The sequence below is a fragment of the Canis lupus genome, chromosome 37, assembly GCF_048164855.1.
Source record: "Canis lupus baileyi chromosome 37, mCanLup2.hap1, whole genome shotgun sequence".
Taxonomy (NCBI): Eukaryota; Metazoa; Chordata; class Mammalia; order Carnivora; family Canidae; genus Canis; species Canis lupus.
The window spans coordinates 7,269,614-7,288,696 of record NC_132874.1 but is presented as its reverse complement, the minus strand read 5'-3'; the positions used below and the strand labels follow the sequence as shown (position 1 = coordinate 7,288,696).

Sequence of the window (19,083 nt, the reverse complement as noted above, 5' to 3'; positions counted from 1 at the left end):
TCTTTGGTGTTCTTTGCCCTTTGGAGTCTAGCGAACCTAGACCTAATCTGTAACTTTATCTTTTATTTGGATCTTTCCTGTCTTGGCAGTTTCCTATGGGCTTTTTTCTTTTGATTACCACCAAAGTGGTAAGTTTTGATCTAGTAAGTTTCCAAGATTAAAAATCCAGAGGTAGCTCTTGTATTTGAGATGATATTCAGCATATAATGTAAGCTTTACTTCAAGGAGATATTTCTGTACTCTAGAATTTGTCTTAGAAATTGGTCATCAGGGTGAATTGGTCATTCCCAGCAGATGACTCAAGTTATTGATTTGTGCTGCACAATTGAGGGTTTGTATATCATTCTGAATGAAAACCAGATGTTTTGCATATTTACTAGTGAGTCGTTTTTCTTGGTTATAATTTGCTCCTTGGCTACACAGAACTCTTTTTCAGCATATTACTTTTAGACTATTTGAATCAGGAAGGAAATTTTCCATAGAATACATGAATTTAAGGTTATGATTAGACTGGTTGCTCTGGAAAGTCATCCTGGCAGTTTTCCCCTATCTGGCTCCATGCTTGCTGTATCTATCACCTCCAGCACTCCCTCTGCCAGTGCAGACTCAGGTAACCCTATCACCATAGTTCATACGCTCTGAATTTCTTTCTAGTTGGCTGCATTGGATCATTGGTGTGCCCCACCATATCAGATGTGGTTGTGGACACCAGCTCTGTGTCACCGTCAAGGACTTACTAGATGAGAAGGAAATAGTGGCAGGGCAGAGGGTAGAAAATCTATATTTGCTAGTGGGGATGCTGATGAGGAAAGTGGGGAGCCGGAGGCCACCAGTGGGGCCTAGGGCCCGGGGAGGAGGATCAAGAGGGTGGAGATGACGATGAGGAAGCTGAGGTAGACTGGAGCAAATGGGCAGCAGGAGATGTTGAGGATGATGATGTTGATACCAAGAAGCAAAGACCGATGAGGATAACTAAACAGCAAAAGGAAAAATTAAACTTAAAAATAAAGGCCACCTTTACCCACTTATACTCCACTACCTGTGAGTGGAGAGCCTGCTGTAGACAGTGCCACCCATGGGTGCTCGGCACTGCAGCATCCAACCACAACCGCAAAGCGGATTTGCAACAGGGAGGAAGACAGAACCCAAACTGCCATGGCCCTGTTGTTTTTCTTCAACCTACTTTAAAAAGGAAAATTTGTGTTTTTAATTTACATTTTATATTTTAGTCCATCTTGTGAGGGTTCAGCCATTAAAAAATGACCTCAGACTATCAAACCAGCTGTGGAGCCTTCTCTGGCCTACTTCTGACTTTGCTTGTGCTGTAACCATGTTCATATAGTCTCTTAAGGAGGGAATATAGCCACAGGTCTAACCCCCAACATCCCTAGCTTTCTGTCCTGTAAGTAGTTGGCTTTACAACATGGTTAAAAAAGGCCAAAGATAAAAAGTTTTTGTTTTTTTTTCCCCTATTCTGTTTATGCAGTTGCTGTTTATTTTCTTGGTCTGTTTAAGTGTGAAACATTGTTGTTCAACAATATACTGGAATTGTGTTTTGCTGAGTTCTTGGAAAAAAAAGACATAGTTGCATTTTTTAGCAGCTCTGTTTTTTTGTATGTAGTGAATTATCAATAGTGACTTATTCTTTCCCTTACCAAAATAGGTTTTCAGCTTGCTGCCAGTAGGATGTATCTAATGAACCCAGTTTTCATTATCCATATTATAGATTACCTAAGCCTGTTAAAACAAAAAGCTCCAGCTTTTCCTTTGGGTCCTTGATAGTTTTTTTTTTTTTTTTTTTTTTTAAGACTTTATTTATTTGAGAGAAATCGAGAGACAGCATGAGTGGGGTAGAGGGCAGCAGGCAGAGGGAGAGGGAGAAGCAGGGAGCCTGATGGGGTCTCGATCCCAGGACCCTGAGATCATGACCTGAGCCAAAGGCTCCACTGAATGAGCCACCCAGGCGCCCGGTTCTTTGATTGGTTCTAAGTCACCTGACTGCAGCTATAGGGAGGCAGGAGGCTGTTGCCTAGCCTGGGAGAGACATCTTGGCTCATACTAGGGTAGTGACAGTAGAAGGAAGTAGAGGCATTCCTATTATTTTGGAGGTAAGATATCTTGGGAATAATTGGATGTACTGTAGGGATGGTAATGGGAAAGGTGTGATTAAAGGTGGCTCCCAGGTCTCTGGTTTCAGCATTTGGGTGGATGTGCTGTTCAGAAAGATGGGAGGATTGGAAGAGGTTACGTTCAATCATTTGCCAGTGGGCTCTCAGATACAGTCTCTTGACTTTCTTTGTGCTGCATGGAACTGCCTCTCACAGTCTTCTCTATCTTTTGGCTTTTGTGGGTCAGAAAGGCCAATGGGAGGCACCGATGGAAACCTGGAGGGTAGGAATGGGGAGAAGAGAGTGTATTTTCCTCTTGTTTTTTTGCTCTGGATTGTGTCCAGTTTCATTCCTGAGGCTTTGCTCCTTCTTTTCGCTCCTACTTTGGCATGGATCCTTTTTTTTTTTTTTTTTAGACTTTATTTATTAATTTGATTGGAAGAGAAAAAGAGAGAGAGAGAGAGAACATGAACTATAGGGGTGGGGCGGAGGAGCAGAGGGAGAGGGAGCCAGATGTGGGGCTGGGTCCAGATCCAGGACCCTGGGATCATAACCTGAGCCAAAGGCAGATACTTCATTGACTGAGCCATCCAGGTGCCCCCTCATGGATCATTTTAATTACTATTGTAAAACAGATTGTGAAAACATGGCTATTCCATTCTGTGCATTACATAGTCACTATGGAGAACAAAGAATGGGATGCAGAAGAAGAAATCCATTGACCAGAACTTTAATTTTACTTTTTATTGGTTTTAAGAAGTTATTTTTAAACATGCACCTTAACAGCACTTTTAAATTCTCTTACAAAAGCATACTATATTCTCTGACTTCGCAGTAAGGCATCCAATGATTGTACCATAAACTCACTCCCTGGGTATGATTAAGCATAATGGACATTTAAACTGTTTGGACTTGTCTTCCAGAGTTCCATGGTAAAGAGACTCCCTCAAAATGCTTGTGGGCTTAAAATAATCAGTGTTTTTTCCCTATCTTCATTTTGTTCTTAGTGAAATTTTTTATTGTTGTTTTTGTATTAGCTCTCTTAGCTGCCTTACTTAAATCCACGAATAGGCTTCTCTCTGTGTTATGTGCATCTCTTCTAGGTGACTTTCCAATGGAACAGTTGTGTAAGATAAATGTGTTCTGGGGATCCCTGGGTGGCGCAGCGGTTTAGCGCCTGCCTTTGGCCCAGGGCGCAATCCTGGAGACCCGGGATCAAATCCCACATCGGGCTCTCAGTGCATGGAGCCTGCTTCTCCCTCTGCCTATGTCTCTGCCTCTCTCTCTCTGTGACTATCATAAATAAATAAAAATTAAAAAAAAAAAAAGATAAATGTGTTCTGAGTGTGTGCATATGAACCATGGCCACCTCTTTTGTCATGTGGCCGTTATGTGCAAGCCTGAGGGTGAAGGGAAGATTGGTTGCTGTGAGAGTCAGCCTGTGCTTTGGAGCAATGATCCTCTGCTCATTATTAATTCTCTCTTGATTTGCATGTCTCCCACGGATTACAGAAGGCCAAGAGCTGACATGCTCAAGATCTTGGAAATTTTGGAAATAGCCAAACAAGTTCCTTTTGAAGCCTGATTATTAGTCGTCTTAGAAAATACCATGAGGCAACCTCAAGGCCATGTAATACTTCTTTACTTTGTTTTTAGATATTGTCTGTATTATTTTTGATCAAGAGGCAAAGAACCACTAATGAGGCATTCTAATTTCCTTAAGTTTATAGTTTCTGGAGTCAGTTTGTCTGGATTTCTAATCCTGTGCCCCCCCCCACCCCCCCGCCTTGCTGTGTGATTTTAGGCAAGTTACTTTTCCTTTCTAAGGCTTAGATTCCCTGTCTAAAATTAGAGTAAAAATGAACCTATCTCAAATTGGGAAGAGTAAGTGGGGGAAAAAATGAATATGATATGCATGTTCATTGCTGGATGCATAATATGTACTCAATTATTTTAGATTTAAAAATAATTTTTCTTGTGTACATAAAGAAATAGTTTGGAAAGTAATGCATTTTGATTAAAACAAATAATTTGTTTCTCCTTCCTCACCCTCAGAGTAGGTGGTGTGCCAATGACCATCATTTTCTTGGTTCAATGAGTATAAAAGCTCTTAGCAGTGGGGAGAGAAGTCCCTCAGAAAATGTATATCAGGTCTCTGTTTTCATGATGGATATCAGCAGGAAAATAGCTTTTTATATTCTCACCTTAAAATGAGAGAACACTATTGATTATAAGCTCTCTGGAAAAGGAAACTTAAAAAAATTTAAAGTTTGATTTCATTTTCTTAAATGAAAAAAAGCGATACATACTTTAAGAAATTCAAGCACTACAGATGGATGTAAATGAAATATTAACATATTCCTTCTCAGGATTAAACGTTATTCAGTTATAAAAGTAATGCCCATGCAAGTTTGAAAATGGGAAACAGAAAGAATATAAAAGGGGCACATGAACAGCTTGCCCTTCATCTGACTCCCAAGGGCAAACATCTCAGTGTTATGTATATGCTTCCAGAAATTTTCTTTGCTTAGAATGGAATTTCCCTTTGTAAAAAGCATATACAAGAACTCCTATATGTACCTTGCTTTCTTTTACCTGATGATTTAATAAAGATTATTATAAATCATTTACAGATGTATCTTGTTTTTTGGACAAATCAGTGATATTTTAGCAGTAGTCTCATAATTTATTTAAACAGTTTCCATACAATGGATATGTAGGCTTTCTAGATTTTTTTGCTTTGTCAGTAATGTTCACAGAGATTTAAAAAATTGATTAGTTTCTGTATATATGTGTATGTATGTATGTGCATATAGAGGTGTATATAAATATATACGTGTGTGGTGCAAGTAGTCTACAAGCACGTGTTAGAGAAGTTCTGATGCACATTTAAATTTTTGAGAGCTATTCTCACATTGCGTTCCAAAGCTTTTCGTGAGTAGAGATTGCCATCAGCAAAGTTGCCAGTTTCTCCATTCCTTTGCTAGCACTAGATAGTGTCATACCTTTTAATATTTTCCAATTTGATATGAGAATATAAGATTTTATTTCATTTTGCATTTAAAAAATTGAGTGAGATCTATGTGTATCAGGATACATTCCTAGCAGATCAACGATCTACATGTAAAACCATGTGTGTATTAGGAGAAAACATTGTCAATCTCCCTAGTGATGGAATAGAGGAAACTTGTTAATTATGACTCAAAATCCAGAAGCAATAAGAGAAGATGTTGATGAAAAGCCCTGTTGATTCTCTTGTCCACACACCGTCGTCCTGTTAGTAAATGTAAATGTCACCACAAGCACCTGAAAGGCTCAGGCCTAAATTCTTTCCATGTGCTTGTGAACCCTGCTGATTCCTTCTTGTACTGTTCCCATTTAATCTATCTGTGAATGCTCTTGATTCTGCCTCCAGAATAGGCCCGCATTTGCTTCTCACTTTTGCCATCGCTGTAATCCCAGCACAGGTTACCATGCTCTTCACTTAACTCCTTAGACCAATGCACCAGCTTCCAATTGGTTTTCTTTCCTATTCCCCCATTGCCTTTACTTTTGCCCCATTTACAGTCTTCATGGCACTTCTAGAATGGGCTTTCCAAAGTAGAAATTAGCCGTTTGAAACCCAGTGGTGATTTCCTGTTATATTTACAATACAGCACTCTGGTTGCTGCCTGCCTCTTGGCCCTTCCTATACCAACTTTCCCTGTGTCTTGTCACACTGGTCTCTCTGATACCAGAACACGACAAGCTCTCTGTTTCATGGCCTTTTACTTGCGGGATTTTCTTCTTGAAATGCTCTTTCTTCTGGTCTTTGCATGGTCTTTTATTACTTGAGTCTTAACTCAGATTAACTCCTAAGTGAGGCCAATTATTCTTTGCCCTTTACTGTCTCTCATCACCTTGGTAGCATTGACCAGTACCTGAAATTACCTTGTTTTCATCAGGCTTCTTCCTCAAGACTTAAACTCCTTGAAGGTAGAAACTCTTCTTACAGCCATATCCCTTGTTCCTAGAATAGAGCCTGGCACGTAGTAAATCTTCATCGTGTTATGGTGGTTTACTGACTACATTTATGCTTATAAATAGCATGTTCTGACAATATTAACTGAGTTCGGAAATAACTGGATAAGAAACTCTTTTATGTTTTTTGGAAAGGACATTCTCTTTGGAGGGGTGGTTAAAAAGTTGTGTAATTTTCTAGACATTTTGGTATATTCATTGGATTCCTGTTGATTGCAGTTAGATCACCAAGCATAGTATTCCCTTTATTTTGAAAGTCTGTACATTCCAACATTGGCAACATTTCAGACAAAGTAGAATAATTTGCCTTATTTATTGCTGGAGTTCTCCTTGAGAGGGCTTTTGTTATAATATGTATAGTGAGAGTTGTCTTTACAGTGAGAGGTGGCTTTAAGGTGATTGAATAGAAGAATGTGCCAGGATACAAAGCTGGCATCTGACACAGTTCTGTCTTTATGTTTTTGTTTGTTAATTTTTTTAAGTTTAATTTTTAAAAAAGATTATTTATTTTAGAGAGAGCATGCACACATTTGTGCAGGCAGTGGGACAGAGGGAGAGGGAGAGAAGCTCAAGCACACTCCACACTCAGCATGAAGCCCATTGTGGGGCTCAGTCTCACCACCCTTAGGTCATGACCTGAGCTGAAATGAAGAGTTGGATGCTTAACTGACTGAGCCACCCAGGCGCCCCTATTTGTTTATTTTAAACAAATGCCTAGCCTTTATTTTTTAATCATTAGTTAACATCTATGACTCTTTCTTATCTGTGCAATGCATTGCTCAGAGTTTAGCTTGTCTTTTAAAAAATCAGCACTCAGTATTTGATCGGCATCTACCATGTACCAGGTGTAAGTGCTGAGCATGTAACTGTGAGCAGGGTCTCAGCCCTAAATATTTGTTAAATAAATTGGTTATTCTCTTGAAGATAATTCGTAAAGGTTAATGTTGCCTTCAGAGCTTTACCAGGATGGGAGAAGTGCCATATGCATGTGGTCCCACATAAGCTATCATCCTTCTCTCTTCCTGAACCTACTTGCACCTTGTTGAGCATTCCATGCATATAAATGTTTATTCTGTGTCCATCAATCGCTGTGTTAGGCTCTGGGCATTCAGAGGGCAGCAGATAAAAACGTTGTCTTCAGACGCACCTGGGTGATTCAGTTGGTTGTTTGCCTTTGGCTCAGGCCATGATCTCGGGGTCCTGGGATCGAGCCCCATGTCAGGCTCCCTGCTCAGTGGGGAGTCTGCTTCTACCTCTGCCTCTCCATTCATGCTCTCTCTCTCTCTCAAATAAATAAAATCTTAAAAAATATATTATCTTCTATATTTCTTAAATAGTAATACAGACAGGCTGGAAAAATGAATTATTTTAATACAGGATGTAAAGTACTAGAATAGTCTGTTCACAGTCTACCATGGGAGTGCAGAGAAGAGGCAGCTATGACCTCAGGCTGCAGCTGAAGAATGAGTAGGAGTTAGTTGGGTAGATAGGAAACAATGATATTCTAGCCAGACAGAGTAGTGCAGGCTTTAGGAATTTCAGGGGATTTGGTATGGCTGGAGGGACAGATGAATGTAGGGAGAAGTTAATATTGAAGCTGGGGAGCTGGCTGGATCTGGAAGGGCCCTGAATACCCTGGAAGTCATCAGAAGATTGATATTAGAGGAATGTCTTTGGGTGTCATTGTGGGGAATAATTGGGAGGGAATGAGGGGCAATATGTAAGTACCCATTGTTTCTGAGTTTGAGCAGGGAAGTGACATAGCTGGATTTTTTAAGTAAAAGGTCCCTCTGACTGTTGGCAGGGAAATTAGACCATGGGGTGTGGGAGGAGGATACACATGGAAGGAATGAGATGGGTTAGGAGGGATAAATAGTAATAAGCACTTTCCCTTGCCTTTAATTGATCTGAGAATTTTTTATTCTTGTCTCTAAAAATATTTCATCATTTTTATGCTAAAATGTTTGGTAAAAATGTTTTTATCAATTTACTAAAAGCCTTGCTGTGCTCGCCATCCCTTTGACGTCATGCTTTCCCTTGAAATTCCCTTCCCAGGTAGAGAAGGTGCACGCAGACCTCTGTTTTCCTGGTTCTTCATGTCATTGTACCTTAGCTTCTGTTACTACCTTAGTAAACATTGAGGGTGCTACGGTCTTCAATGTTGGGTTTTTTTTTTTTTTTTCATTGTGATAGTCCTGTTTCAGTGTGTACGTGCCATTAGGCAACAAGGTATTGGAATAACCAGTAAACACTTAAGGCATTTACAGAGTCCTTTCATAGGTTTGATGGGTTTGAGTTATTGATTGCATTGCCAGTGAGTTTGTCACAGTATGGTGGTAGCATCCCGTCCCTTACCTGCGGTTTCAGTTCCCCGTGGTCAATCACAGTCCAGAAGCAGATGATCCTCCCTGTGACATATTGTTAGAAGGTCAAGTAGTAGGCTAATGCTGCATCCCAGTGCCTGTGTGTTCACCTCACTTCATCTCATCACATAGACATGCTATCATCTCATTATGTAGGCATTTATCATCTCATGTCATCATAAGGAGAGGAGTGAGCATAATATAATAAGATATTTTTACAGAGAGAGAGAGACCCGCTCACATAACTTTTATTACAATATATGGTTATAATTGTTTTATTTTATTATTAGTTTTTGTTGTTCTCTTTTTTTAAAAAAAATATTTATTCATGAAAGACACACAGAGAGAGAGGCAGAGACACAGGCAGAGGGAGAAACAGACTCCATGCAGGGAGCCCAACGTGGGACTCTATCCCCAAACCCCAGGATCACGCCCCAGGCTGAAAGCAGGCACTAAATCACTAAGTCACCCAGGGATCCCAGTTTTTGTTATTCTCTTACTGTGCCTAATGTATAAATGAAACTTTATCACAGATATATAGGTGTAGAAAAAACTATAGTGTATATAGGGTTCAGTATTTTTTTAAAAAACATTTATTTATTCATGAGAGACAGAGAGAGGCAGAGACATAGACAGATAGAGAAGCAGGCTTCCTGTGGGGAGCCCAATGTGGGACTTTATCCCAGACCCTGGGATCATGCCCTGAGCCAAAGGTATATGCTCAACCACTAAGCCACCCAGTAATCCCCTGGGGGTCTTGGAATGTGTCCCTGCAGATAAGATGGGGGGACCACATACATAATAATATTTGATCAAACCGGTGAGAGGAATGAAAGGCTCATTTTGAGGTAAATCATTAACTTTTTCAAAGGCAAATTCTATTTTTAAAAACTTCTTAAGCTGCAGAATATTCAGTATATGATAACATCTGTGCCTAAAACATATTGATATAGTCCTAAAAGGGACAGCTAATTTGCATATTCAGAAGTAAGATTAGGCCAGTTCCACTTTAGTTTTTGGAAGTTTTAAAATACTCTCAAGTATGGAAAAGAAAGGAAGAAAATGCTTATTTGTTAAAAAATATTTTAAGTGAAAAGCTACAGTACAGGTTACAAATTTTTATATTTGTTTCTCACAACTATTTGCATATGTTGTACAGCATTTAGCTAGTGTAATGCAGTTGCGTGCTTACTTGACTGTCCACCTCTTCTGTGTATCTCAGTGCTGTTGGAGGAAGATCTTGGAGACTTTTGAATGATTAAATGTGATACTGAAATTTCTTTCTTATAATTTGTTTCTTTATAGAAAATGCATCAGAGGCAGATTTATGGCTCCTGAATAGTTGTACTGTAAAAAATCCAGCTGAAGACCACTTTAGAAACTCAATTAAGTAAGTGGAAGTTGTTTTTTTTTTTTTTTTTTTTTTTTTTTTTTTAAATAAGTGAAGTTAAGTTCAGGAAATCCACTTTAAAAAAATTTCCTAATATAAATATTTAGTATGTATCAAAAAGAGTATGAATTGGACTTGGTAAGATTCTACTGTTTTGACGTGATTTGATAAAGAATGAAACTTTATTGTGGACTTTTCTGATAGGTGACTTGAATATTGGGTGACGTTAGCTAATTAAAGGTGATTTGAGTATTTGTTGAGTATCCACGATGTCATTTTGTCAGGGAATCCAGTCCACACTTTGGGCTGACTTGAAACAGTCCTTCCCTCTTTTCTCTTCCTGCCCATTAGCACTAGGCTAGATGCTAATAATACCCACTCTCAGGGAAATCACAGTTCACTGCAGGAGAATGTCATGTAAGTCCTTGCTTCTTACTGTTCTCCCAGGTTCAAGGAGACGAAGGATCCTTTTTCGCATGTACTCTAAATCACTTTCTCAGAAACCTCGCTTTATAAGTTATGTCCTCATTTTTCTGTGTTTTCAACCTCAGCTAACCCCACTGATGCCTTTTCCTGCTTAGTGAAACCTGCTCCAGGACCCTCTTTTAGCTGTTGTCCTTCTTGCCTTTCCAGCCAGACTCCTCCTTACTCCACACTCAAGCTCAGCCTGTGGGTTTTATTGTGAAATACATCAAATGAAGTATATCAGAATTTTATGAAACCTGTACAGTTTATATAGTAATAAACTTAACACCAGTATATCCACCCAGCGTAAGAAATGTAACATTGCCAAGACTTTAGAAACCACCGTGTGTCTCTGAAACACCTCCACGAAGTCATCTTTACCTTGATTTTTGTGAGTCATTGTCTAACTTTTATTAATAAGTTTATCATTTATGAAGAGTATCTCTAAAAAATGCATGCTTTAGTTTTGTCCTGATTTGGACTTTATTTATTGGACTTCATGCTGTGCGTGTTCTGAGATTTACTTTTTTTCTTCAGCATTAGAATTTTAGTTTTATCCATTTGATGGACATGATATAACTGGCTATTCTTACATTTCACTGAATCAGTTTGTCATCTTATTACTGATAGAGTTTTCCCAGAGTTTTGCTTTTGTGAACACTGCTGCTGTGAATATTTTGAATGCCTTCTCTGGTGTCCATGTGCAAGAGTTATTTTAGGATATGTGCCTCAGAGTTGAATTACTGGATAACAGGTATGTGTGTGTTCAGACTTTAGAAATGTCAAACTCTTTTTCCTGAATGGATGAACTAGTGTTTACTCCCAGAAGTAATGGAAGTGTGTAGCTGTTCTGCATTCTTGCCAGTTCTTCATGTAGTCAGACTTCTAAATTTTTGCCAGTCTTGTAGTAGAGTTGATATTCCATGGTGGTTTTCATTTGCATTTCCATGATTCCTAATGATGCTGAACATCTTTTTATATGTTTAGTGGGCATTTGGACTTCTCTTTTTTGTGAAATGGTGTTTTAAATATTTTTCCTGCTGTCTTTTTACTATTTATATCCTTTATTTGTCTTTATTTGTATATTTTATTATATGGGTCTTTCATATTATATGTATGCTATTTACTAATCTTTCCATGTTATACATGGTGCAAGCGTCAATTATGGCTTATCTTTTCACTTTCTTTAATGGTATCTTATGATGAAGAGAAATTTTCGCTTAAATTTTTTTTTCTTTTGGGCCTGTGCTTTTATATTTAAGAAGTCTTTCTTCCTTGAAGTTAAGATATTCTCCAGTATTGTCTTCTAAGTGTCTCATGGTTTTTACTTCTTACATTAAGTTTATAATACAGGTACAGTTAATTTTTGTTTGATACCAGGAAGGAGGTCCAATTTTATTTCATTTTTTTTCCATTTAGACACTATCATTTATTGTTTTTAAAAAATCCATTCTTCTTTTGTCTGTGTATTACCCAGTCTGTCATGTTGAGTGTCTATAAATGTTTGGTTCTGTCCCTGGGCTCCCTGTATGGTTCCATTGACCTCTTTCCTTATTCTGGCACAATTCTACACAGTGAGTGATTAATATAGATTCATATTAAGTTGAGATATTTGTTAGATATCAAGAGTGTCTTGGCTTTTCTTGGCCCTTTGTCTTTCCATATAAATTTAATATCAGTTTCCGAGTTCAACAAGGAAAATACTGTTGTGATTCTGATTGTGATGACATTGAATCTCTTGATGACTTTGAGGAGAGAATTGGCATCTCTCTTCATTTTGAGTTTTCCAGTCCATAAATTAAGATATTTAGGTCTTCTTTGACTCTCTAGGAATGTATAATTTCTTCATATAGCATCTGTACATTTCAGCTCTTTTCCCTTAACAATGTAGGGACAACCACATTGTTCCAGTACTATATATTATTATTTAAAAAAAAATCTGTCCTCCTTTTACCCGTGTAGAATTTTTTTTTTTCATTGTTATACTTCTGTACAAGGTAATTTAAAAGAAATACCCATTTTCTAGCCATGTTTGCTCCCTTGGTCTCTCAGGATTAATTCCTGCAACAGTACGAAGGGTGGCTGGGCACAAGAAAGAGTATATAGCTCAGGGGCCCATACCAGGAGAGAGTTATAGTAGTTCAGAAGCTGGTGGCCTCATCTCACATGGAGGCACTCAAATTTGGAAGGAAGGAATCGACTTAAGAAGGAAGAGTTCTTTATACTTTCAAAATTGTTGAGTATGACTTTGAGACCCATGGGTAGAATGTAGTAGGGCATGACCGACAGGGAGTTCAGTTAGAGGGAAGAAGTGTTTTGATTTTGTGCTGGCCATTATTTGAAATCGAGGCTAAATACTCTAATGATGATCGTGTTTGATCCTCATCTAGTGCCTTCCATGTGTTAGGCACTGTTCAAAATGCTTTACTTCAGTTGGATCTCCCCTTGCTGAACTCTTGCAGTCTCACTGAATCGTAGGTTATAGTTTTATTCTGCTTTACAGATGAAGCGGCATCTGTTTTTCAGAGGAAGTTCTCTAAGGCTGTTCAATTAAAAAGTGGTAGAGTTGGGATTTTAACCTAGGCAGTCTGACCAGAGTCACTGTGTTTAATGATTTTATTACTGTGCTTCCTAAGTAAAGCTGTCAGGTAAGTAGTTATCAGAGACCAACACTAAAAGATAGAGATTTTATGTTTTTTGCATAGAAGTGATGGTTGCATGTGATGGCATCCTCAACTCAGAAACCACAGAAGGAGCAGAGAAGAGTTCTTACTTGTACCATGGTGGGAAGCAGAAGAGGGTGGCAGTGATGTGGGGTGGCACAGGGGAGTTGAGTTGTGGTGAGGAGGAGGAGTTGTTGTTGTTGTTGTTGTTGTTGTTACAGAAGCTGCTCATTTTCAAAGAATGCCTTCCATTTTATGAGAAGTCTCTCATGTCCCCAGGGTATCTACTCTTTCCCTCTAGGAAAGGTAGATAAGATGTAAAGATATTTTCATGTTGCTGATACCCTCTTAGTACAGAGTCCAGAGAATTTAGTTTCTGTGATTCTCAATTTTGTAGTATAACTAATGGCTGTGCTGCTAGACTGTTTCTGAAAGTTTATTTAAAAACTCAGATATAATTTATGTCATTGGGTTTTGTTATCTACATAAACCATGAGTGAATTGTGGTTCTCAGTAATGATATGGTGTTTGAATGATTAAATGCAGTAATCCCATAAGAAAATTGTCATTTGAATATTGTAAAGTTGGTGGTAGCAAGCATAGTTTCCTTTAATGCACTCTTATGCTTGATTGAAAGGAAATGTAAAAACAGTATTACAGGTGATTAAATTTTTTTAAAAAATGATTTTGAAGGCTTTTGATAGTCAGAATTAGTTCTTGTTTAACAGAACACCTATGCTAGCATTTGATTTATTTCCAGAATAAATATAATCTGGTAAAAGACACAAATAACAATTAACACTGAGAAGATGTCAAATTCAAGCGACCTGTATACATTTGGATGCCTTCTCCCTTGTCATCACCATCCCTTCATGAAGAAAAATGAAGATGGAGAGTTCATAAACTCTAGTTTACCTTAAGTCATGCAACATCCTTTCCCTTCAGTCTCCTCTCTCACTTTTTTTTTTTTTTAAATGATCGTGGGACAGCATTTACATTGAGGGAGAGTCTGATGGACTGTTTCCCTTCTCCTTTTTCTGCTTCGCTTAATCCCTTATGTTCAAATTCAGAGATTCACAAAGATGAGCTGAGGTCTATTTTTTTTTAACTTAGATCTCGTACAAATAATGATGGCTTAACTTGCCACTTATTTCTGAGTGTCATCATTTCTAATCTCCTCCTTTTGTGCCCTTTCCAGTGTATTTCTGGTATTTAATAATTGTTTGTCTTTAATTACTTATCACCTCATTTTTATCTCTCAAGCCACCACGCACTTAGTCATCTCATTTTAACAGGAGTGAAGAAAGATAACTCTAAGGGATTTATTGTCTTTTATTTGATTAATACCATTAATATTAAGGTTCATGAATCATTGATCTCATTGATTGAGATCCATGAATTGTGAAATCCTGACAAGACAGACATGGACTGATAACTCCCTCCCCCCTCCCCACCCCGTGGTGGTGGTGGTGAAACTTTACACCATATACAGTATTGTAGGGAGTGTTATTTAATGTTGGTCAGAGAGAATATTGGTTTAAAATTATTTGAAAGTCTTCATTTTATAAACTAGTGCTGATGAGAAAATGTTTAACCTTTAAGTAATTCCCTAATCTGGGCAAGGTAATGTACCTGATATGAAAATGGCCATCTGTATTAATCTGTAGGCTGTACTGCTACATACTTTTTTTTTTTTTTTTTGCTACATACTTTATATTGGCTCTCTTCTAGTTGATTTAATTATGAGGGGGTATTACAGTGTTTGTATTACTAGTATTCAGATTGATAAAAGAGTAGGAGTTTTAAGTAGCAAAAATGGAGTTGAGTGATTTTGGGGGGGGGGAGGGGCTGCCTTTTGAACTTTGAAATCTCAAATGCTGTTGCCTTTGCTAATTTTGAAAAAAATCGCTAATGAGCCCCATATTTTGTGATGGCAGCCTATTGAATGTATACTCTTTCTTCTTGAGCATTTGCTAGTTACCCTGTCCTTGTTTTATTCATTACACCAATTTGATTTAGACAATATGGCCTTTAACTTGAGGGGCTCTTGAATAAATGAAAAAGATCAAAAGTTTCAAAAAATAAAATTTGCTCTTAATGAGAGTATCAAATAAGAGAACTCCTTTGGTTAATGCTTTATAGAAATGTGGGATCTTTTCTGTGCCACCTAAAGGAGGTCATTCAGAGGCTGGTGAAAATAAACACATCTTGTGTGTTCTATATAAATGACAGAAAGAATAGCCAGCTTGCTTTGATCATGGACTGTCAACCTCTGTTTGACCTTGTGCATTATTAACCCAAACGGGCAGTGCGGTGTAGCCATACCGATAGTGGATAGACAAGAGTCACTAGTTCTTTGAACCACCTTTCCTCTAGAAACAAATGGTCATGTTGAAGGGATGGTTTAGACATCTGAGTGGAATTACTTGAAAGAACAATTAGAATATAAGGAGGAGTGAACAGAGAAGAAAGGTTTGTGTTGAGACAGAGACTGTTTGCTTTATATAACATCTTTTGTCTGTAGGAGAGCTCCTTATATACATTCTGTTGATAGAACATAGAAGTTATTGGTCATTCTTACTATGAAATTATGTTTTTGCTTTATGTAGATTTAACTTGGGGTCTTCATTGCGAATAAAGATTGGGGAGGTAGCACAGTATTGTTTCAACTTGAATATGTGAAATGTTTTCAAAAAAGCTAACATTAAGACCAGAGAAGTGCTTGGCCTTTTGGTTAGTAATTATCCAGCTTATAAGGAAACAAAAACCTCTGCTGATTCTGTTATTAACCTGGATTCACTAGTAATCAGGTGATCATTTTCCTTTTCAAATAAAAATAATTGGCACTGGAAGAGAAAAATAAGAGTAAGCTTTAGTTTTGGCCTTTTGCAGAATACTGGACAGATAACACAAGCTGTTCTGCTAAACTTAGCTTTTAATACTGTACGTTGTTGATTTTTTTTTTAAGCTTAGATGTTTTGATTTTGGGTATTCTAGTTGTATGAGATGGCTTTGGTTCATTGTCAGTTTTAGGTCCTTGTGTAAACTGTCCGGGGCAGCCATCTGAGTCCCCTCACAGCCTCCTTGCTTCAGTTTTCTCTGCTAACCAGAAAGCTTCCCTCCATAGGGAATGCTAATTTAGAATATTGCATTCAGAATATGCAGTTGGGCTGCGTATGTGTCTTACACCAGGTGTGGGTCTCAGAACAGCGCTGTGCTGAACGACTTTGTTTCCTCCTACTGTTATTTTTTTCATCTCCTTCACTTGTTTAGATACTGGGTGCTGATGAGTCACACATCTCTATTTCTGACCCCTATCTTCCCATCCAGGATCCAGACCCCTGTATCCTACTGCTTCCTGGACTTCTGTATTTAGATGACTCAGGGGCACCCCCGGTCATTGGGAACCCCTGTGTTAGGCACCTCACCCTTTACCCAGCCATCACGTCCTCTCGCCTGTTGCCTTGGCTGTTTGCTTGCACTGCCGTCTTCCAGATAGTCTCTGAGTTTTCTTTGATTACTTTGAAAATATCTTTTCCTTCCTTCCTCTCTTTGACCCCTCTTCACCCTCTTTTCTTTTGCTCGTTGTTATTAGTTCTTTATGTCTTAGGTGGTAATAAATATTCCTCTTGGAACTTGCAGTGAAGTGCTGTGTTCTCATTTTTCCTTGGGCTGCCATGAACTAAACACGTCTTTTTTTTTTTTTTTTTTTTAAAGATTTTATTTATTTATTCATGAGAGACACAGAGAGGGAGAGAGGCAGAGACACAGGCAGAGGGAGAAGCAGGCTCCATTCAGGAAGCCCAATGTGGGAGTTGATCCTGGAACTTCAGGATCACACCCTCGGCCGAAGGTGGCGCTAAACCGCTGAGCTACCCGGGCTGCCCTAGACACATGTCTTTTGAGTATAATCCTTTCCCTCCATTCTGGTCCTTAATGCTGCAGGTATGATACCCATTGTCTCTTCTTAATTTTGCGGTAGAACTTGAGCTTGCTCTCAGCTTCTTTTCTGTGCCCCTCCACGCTTTGCTCTCCTTCACACCCTGCCATGGTTCCTTCCCAGGCGCAGAATGAAGATAAGATTTCTCAGCATAACAAGGTCTTCTTTAAAAATTTCTTTCTTGCCTCCCTCTCTAACTTTTCTTGCCACTCTTTCATGGAATTCTTCTTCTCTTTGCATTATATGATTTTGTGTTTTATATACCCTTCCTTTCCCCTGGAATATGCTCCCCTTTCTCCTAAATTTGTGCATGTGTGCAAGTGTGGCACTTATACCCACACAGGGATAAGTCTGTAAGGTCATCTCCCTTCTAATTCCCACCCCTTACCTCCAAGGTCTGCGGAGTTAATCACTCTCTATTCTCTGCTACTTCTTAATCCCATACAAACATCTATTGTTGAATATTACATTTTATTGTTTGTTTACATATTTGGCATTCTACTAGATTGCGAGCCTTGAGGTCAGGTTACTGACCTCAGGAAAATTCTTCTCTGTGCAGTTTGTGACCCTCTGACTCTACTGTGTAATAATGATCTTCTTTTTCTTGGGAAACAGAAACCATTAATAGACTGCTTGTCAACTCTTCCGAGAATGGTCCCTGAAGGCCCCTGTGAATCCCCCGACAGAGATAGCCTGTATATTTGCAGAGAGGAGAGACAATATTCTAATTTTCAGATGTCATGTTAAGGGACCCTCTTTTTAAGAAGTCATGCTGTTTCCTTTTTATGTTTTACCTGTAAACTAGGAAGAAACCTGGCTCATGTCCTAAATGAGGTAAGAAGCTTGTATTTGTCATTGGTACTCTGCATTTTCTTTCTAGAGGGAAGATGTAAAGGGGGTAAGAAATGTTTTTTTTGTTTGTTTGTTTTGTTTTTTGAGTTTTTTTTTTGAGTTTTTATTTAAAGTCCAATTAGTTAACATATAATGTAATATTAGTGTCAGGAGTAGAATTCACTGATTCATTACTTACATGCAGCAACCAGTGCTCATCACCATCCTTAATCCCCATCATGCATTTAACCCATTCCTCCCACCTCCCCCCAGCAACCCTCAGTTTGTTCTCTGTAGTTAAGAGACTGTTTTATGGTTTGCCTTTCTCTCTGTGCCCCCCTCCCACCAAGTTCATTTGTCTTGTTTCTTAAATTCCATATATGAGTGGAATCATATGGTATTTGTCTTTCTCCAACTGACTTATTTCGCTTAGTGTAATGCACTCTAGCTCTATCCACATCATTGCAAATGGCCAGATTTCATCCTCTTTTGATGACTAATATTCCATTGTATGTATGGTGTGTGTGTGTGCGTGCACGTGTGTATGTGTACATATATATATGTACATATGATATATATATGTACATATGATATATATATATCACATCTTCTTTATTCATCAGTTGATGGACATTTGGGCTCTTTCCATAATTTGGCTGTTGATAATGCTGCTGTAAACATCAGGGTGCATGTATCCCTTCGAATCAGTAGTTTTCTATCCTTTTTGTAAATACTTAGTTGTGCAATTGCAGGATTGTAGGGTAGGAATCCTTGTCCCTTCCTGGTCACTTGGTCAGGCTGGCAGAAGTCCAGCTGTGAATGGCAAGACCTTGTTCTCCCTGCCAAACTAAGCAAGCTGGGCCAGCTTTAGGACCTTGACCCTTGACACAATTGAAGCATCTCATCTTGCGTCAGAGGATAGAAAAGAAAGGTGTAGATAAAAACCTGGTAGTGTTTGGCTTTGAGTTTGATACACAATTATAATTACTCAGCACATGTTTGTACAGTTAGGTTGAACTGATCCTCCTTTTTTGGGGAAGTGAGTTTAGCATTGTTCTATCTGTACATAAGCATGTCATCATTAATGTATTATTCTATGTTAAGTGTATAAATTATATACTGTAGCTATATTAATATCATAGCATTTATTTTACATTTGGGTGTTATATTGTTTAGTTTCAAAAAACATCAGGTAAACCATCAAATTTAAAAAAATCAACATGGCTGTTGCAGGGTAGGAAGCAGAAGCGCTGGTAAGGTTACCTTGAGAAAGGATAATTGTGAAGAAGCCAAATAGATCTAT

General features: G+C 38.4%; 1 protein-coding gene across 9 annotated transcripts in view; it reads left to right on the top strand.

Annotated features, from left to right (window-relative positions):
• CDKAL1 (CDKAL1 threonylcarbamoyladenosine tRNA methylthiotransferase) overlaps positions 1–19,083 on the top strand; it is a 663,683-nt gene that overhangs the window by 97,203 nt on the left and 547,397 nt on the right. For all 9 annotated transcript variants that reach the window (XM_072813956.1, XM_072813952.1, XM_072813953.1 and 6 more), the window contains one exon: positions 9,797–9,881. In XM_072813956.1, coding sequence (XP_072670057.1) covers positions 9,797–9,881 — 85 coding nt within the window. The remainder of the gene's footprint in view (positions 1–9,796; positions 9,882–19,083) is intronic.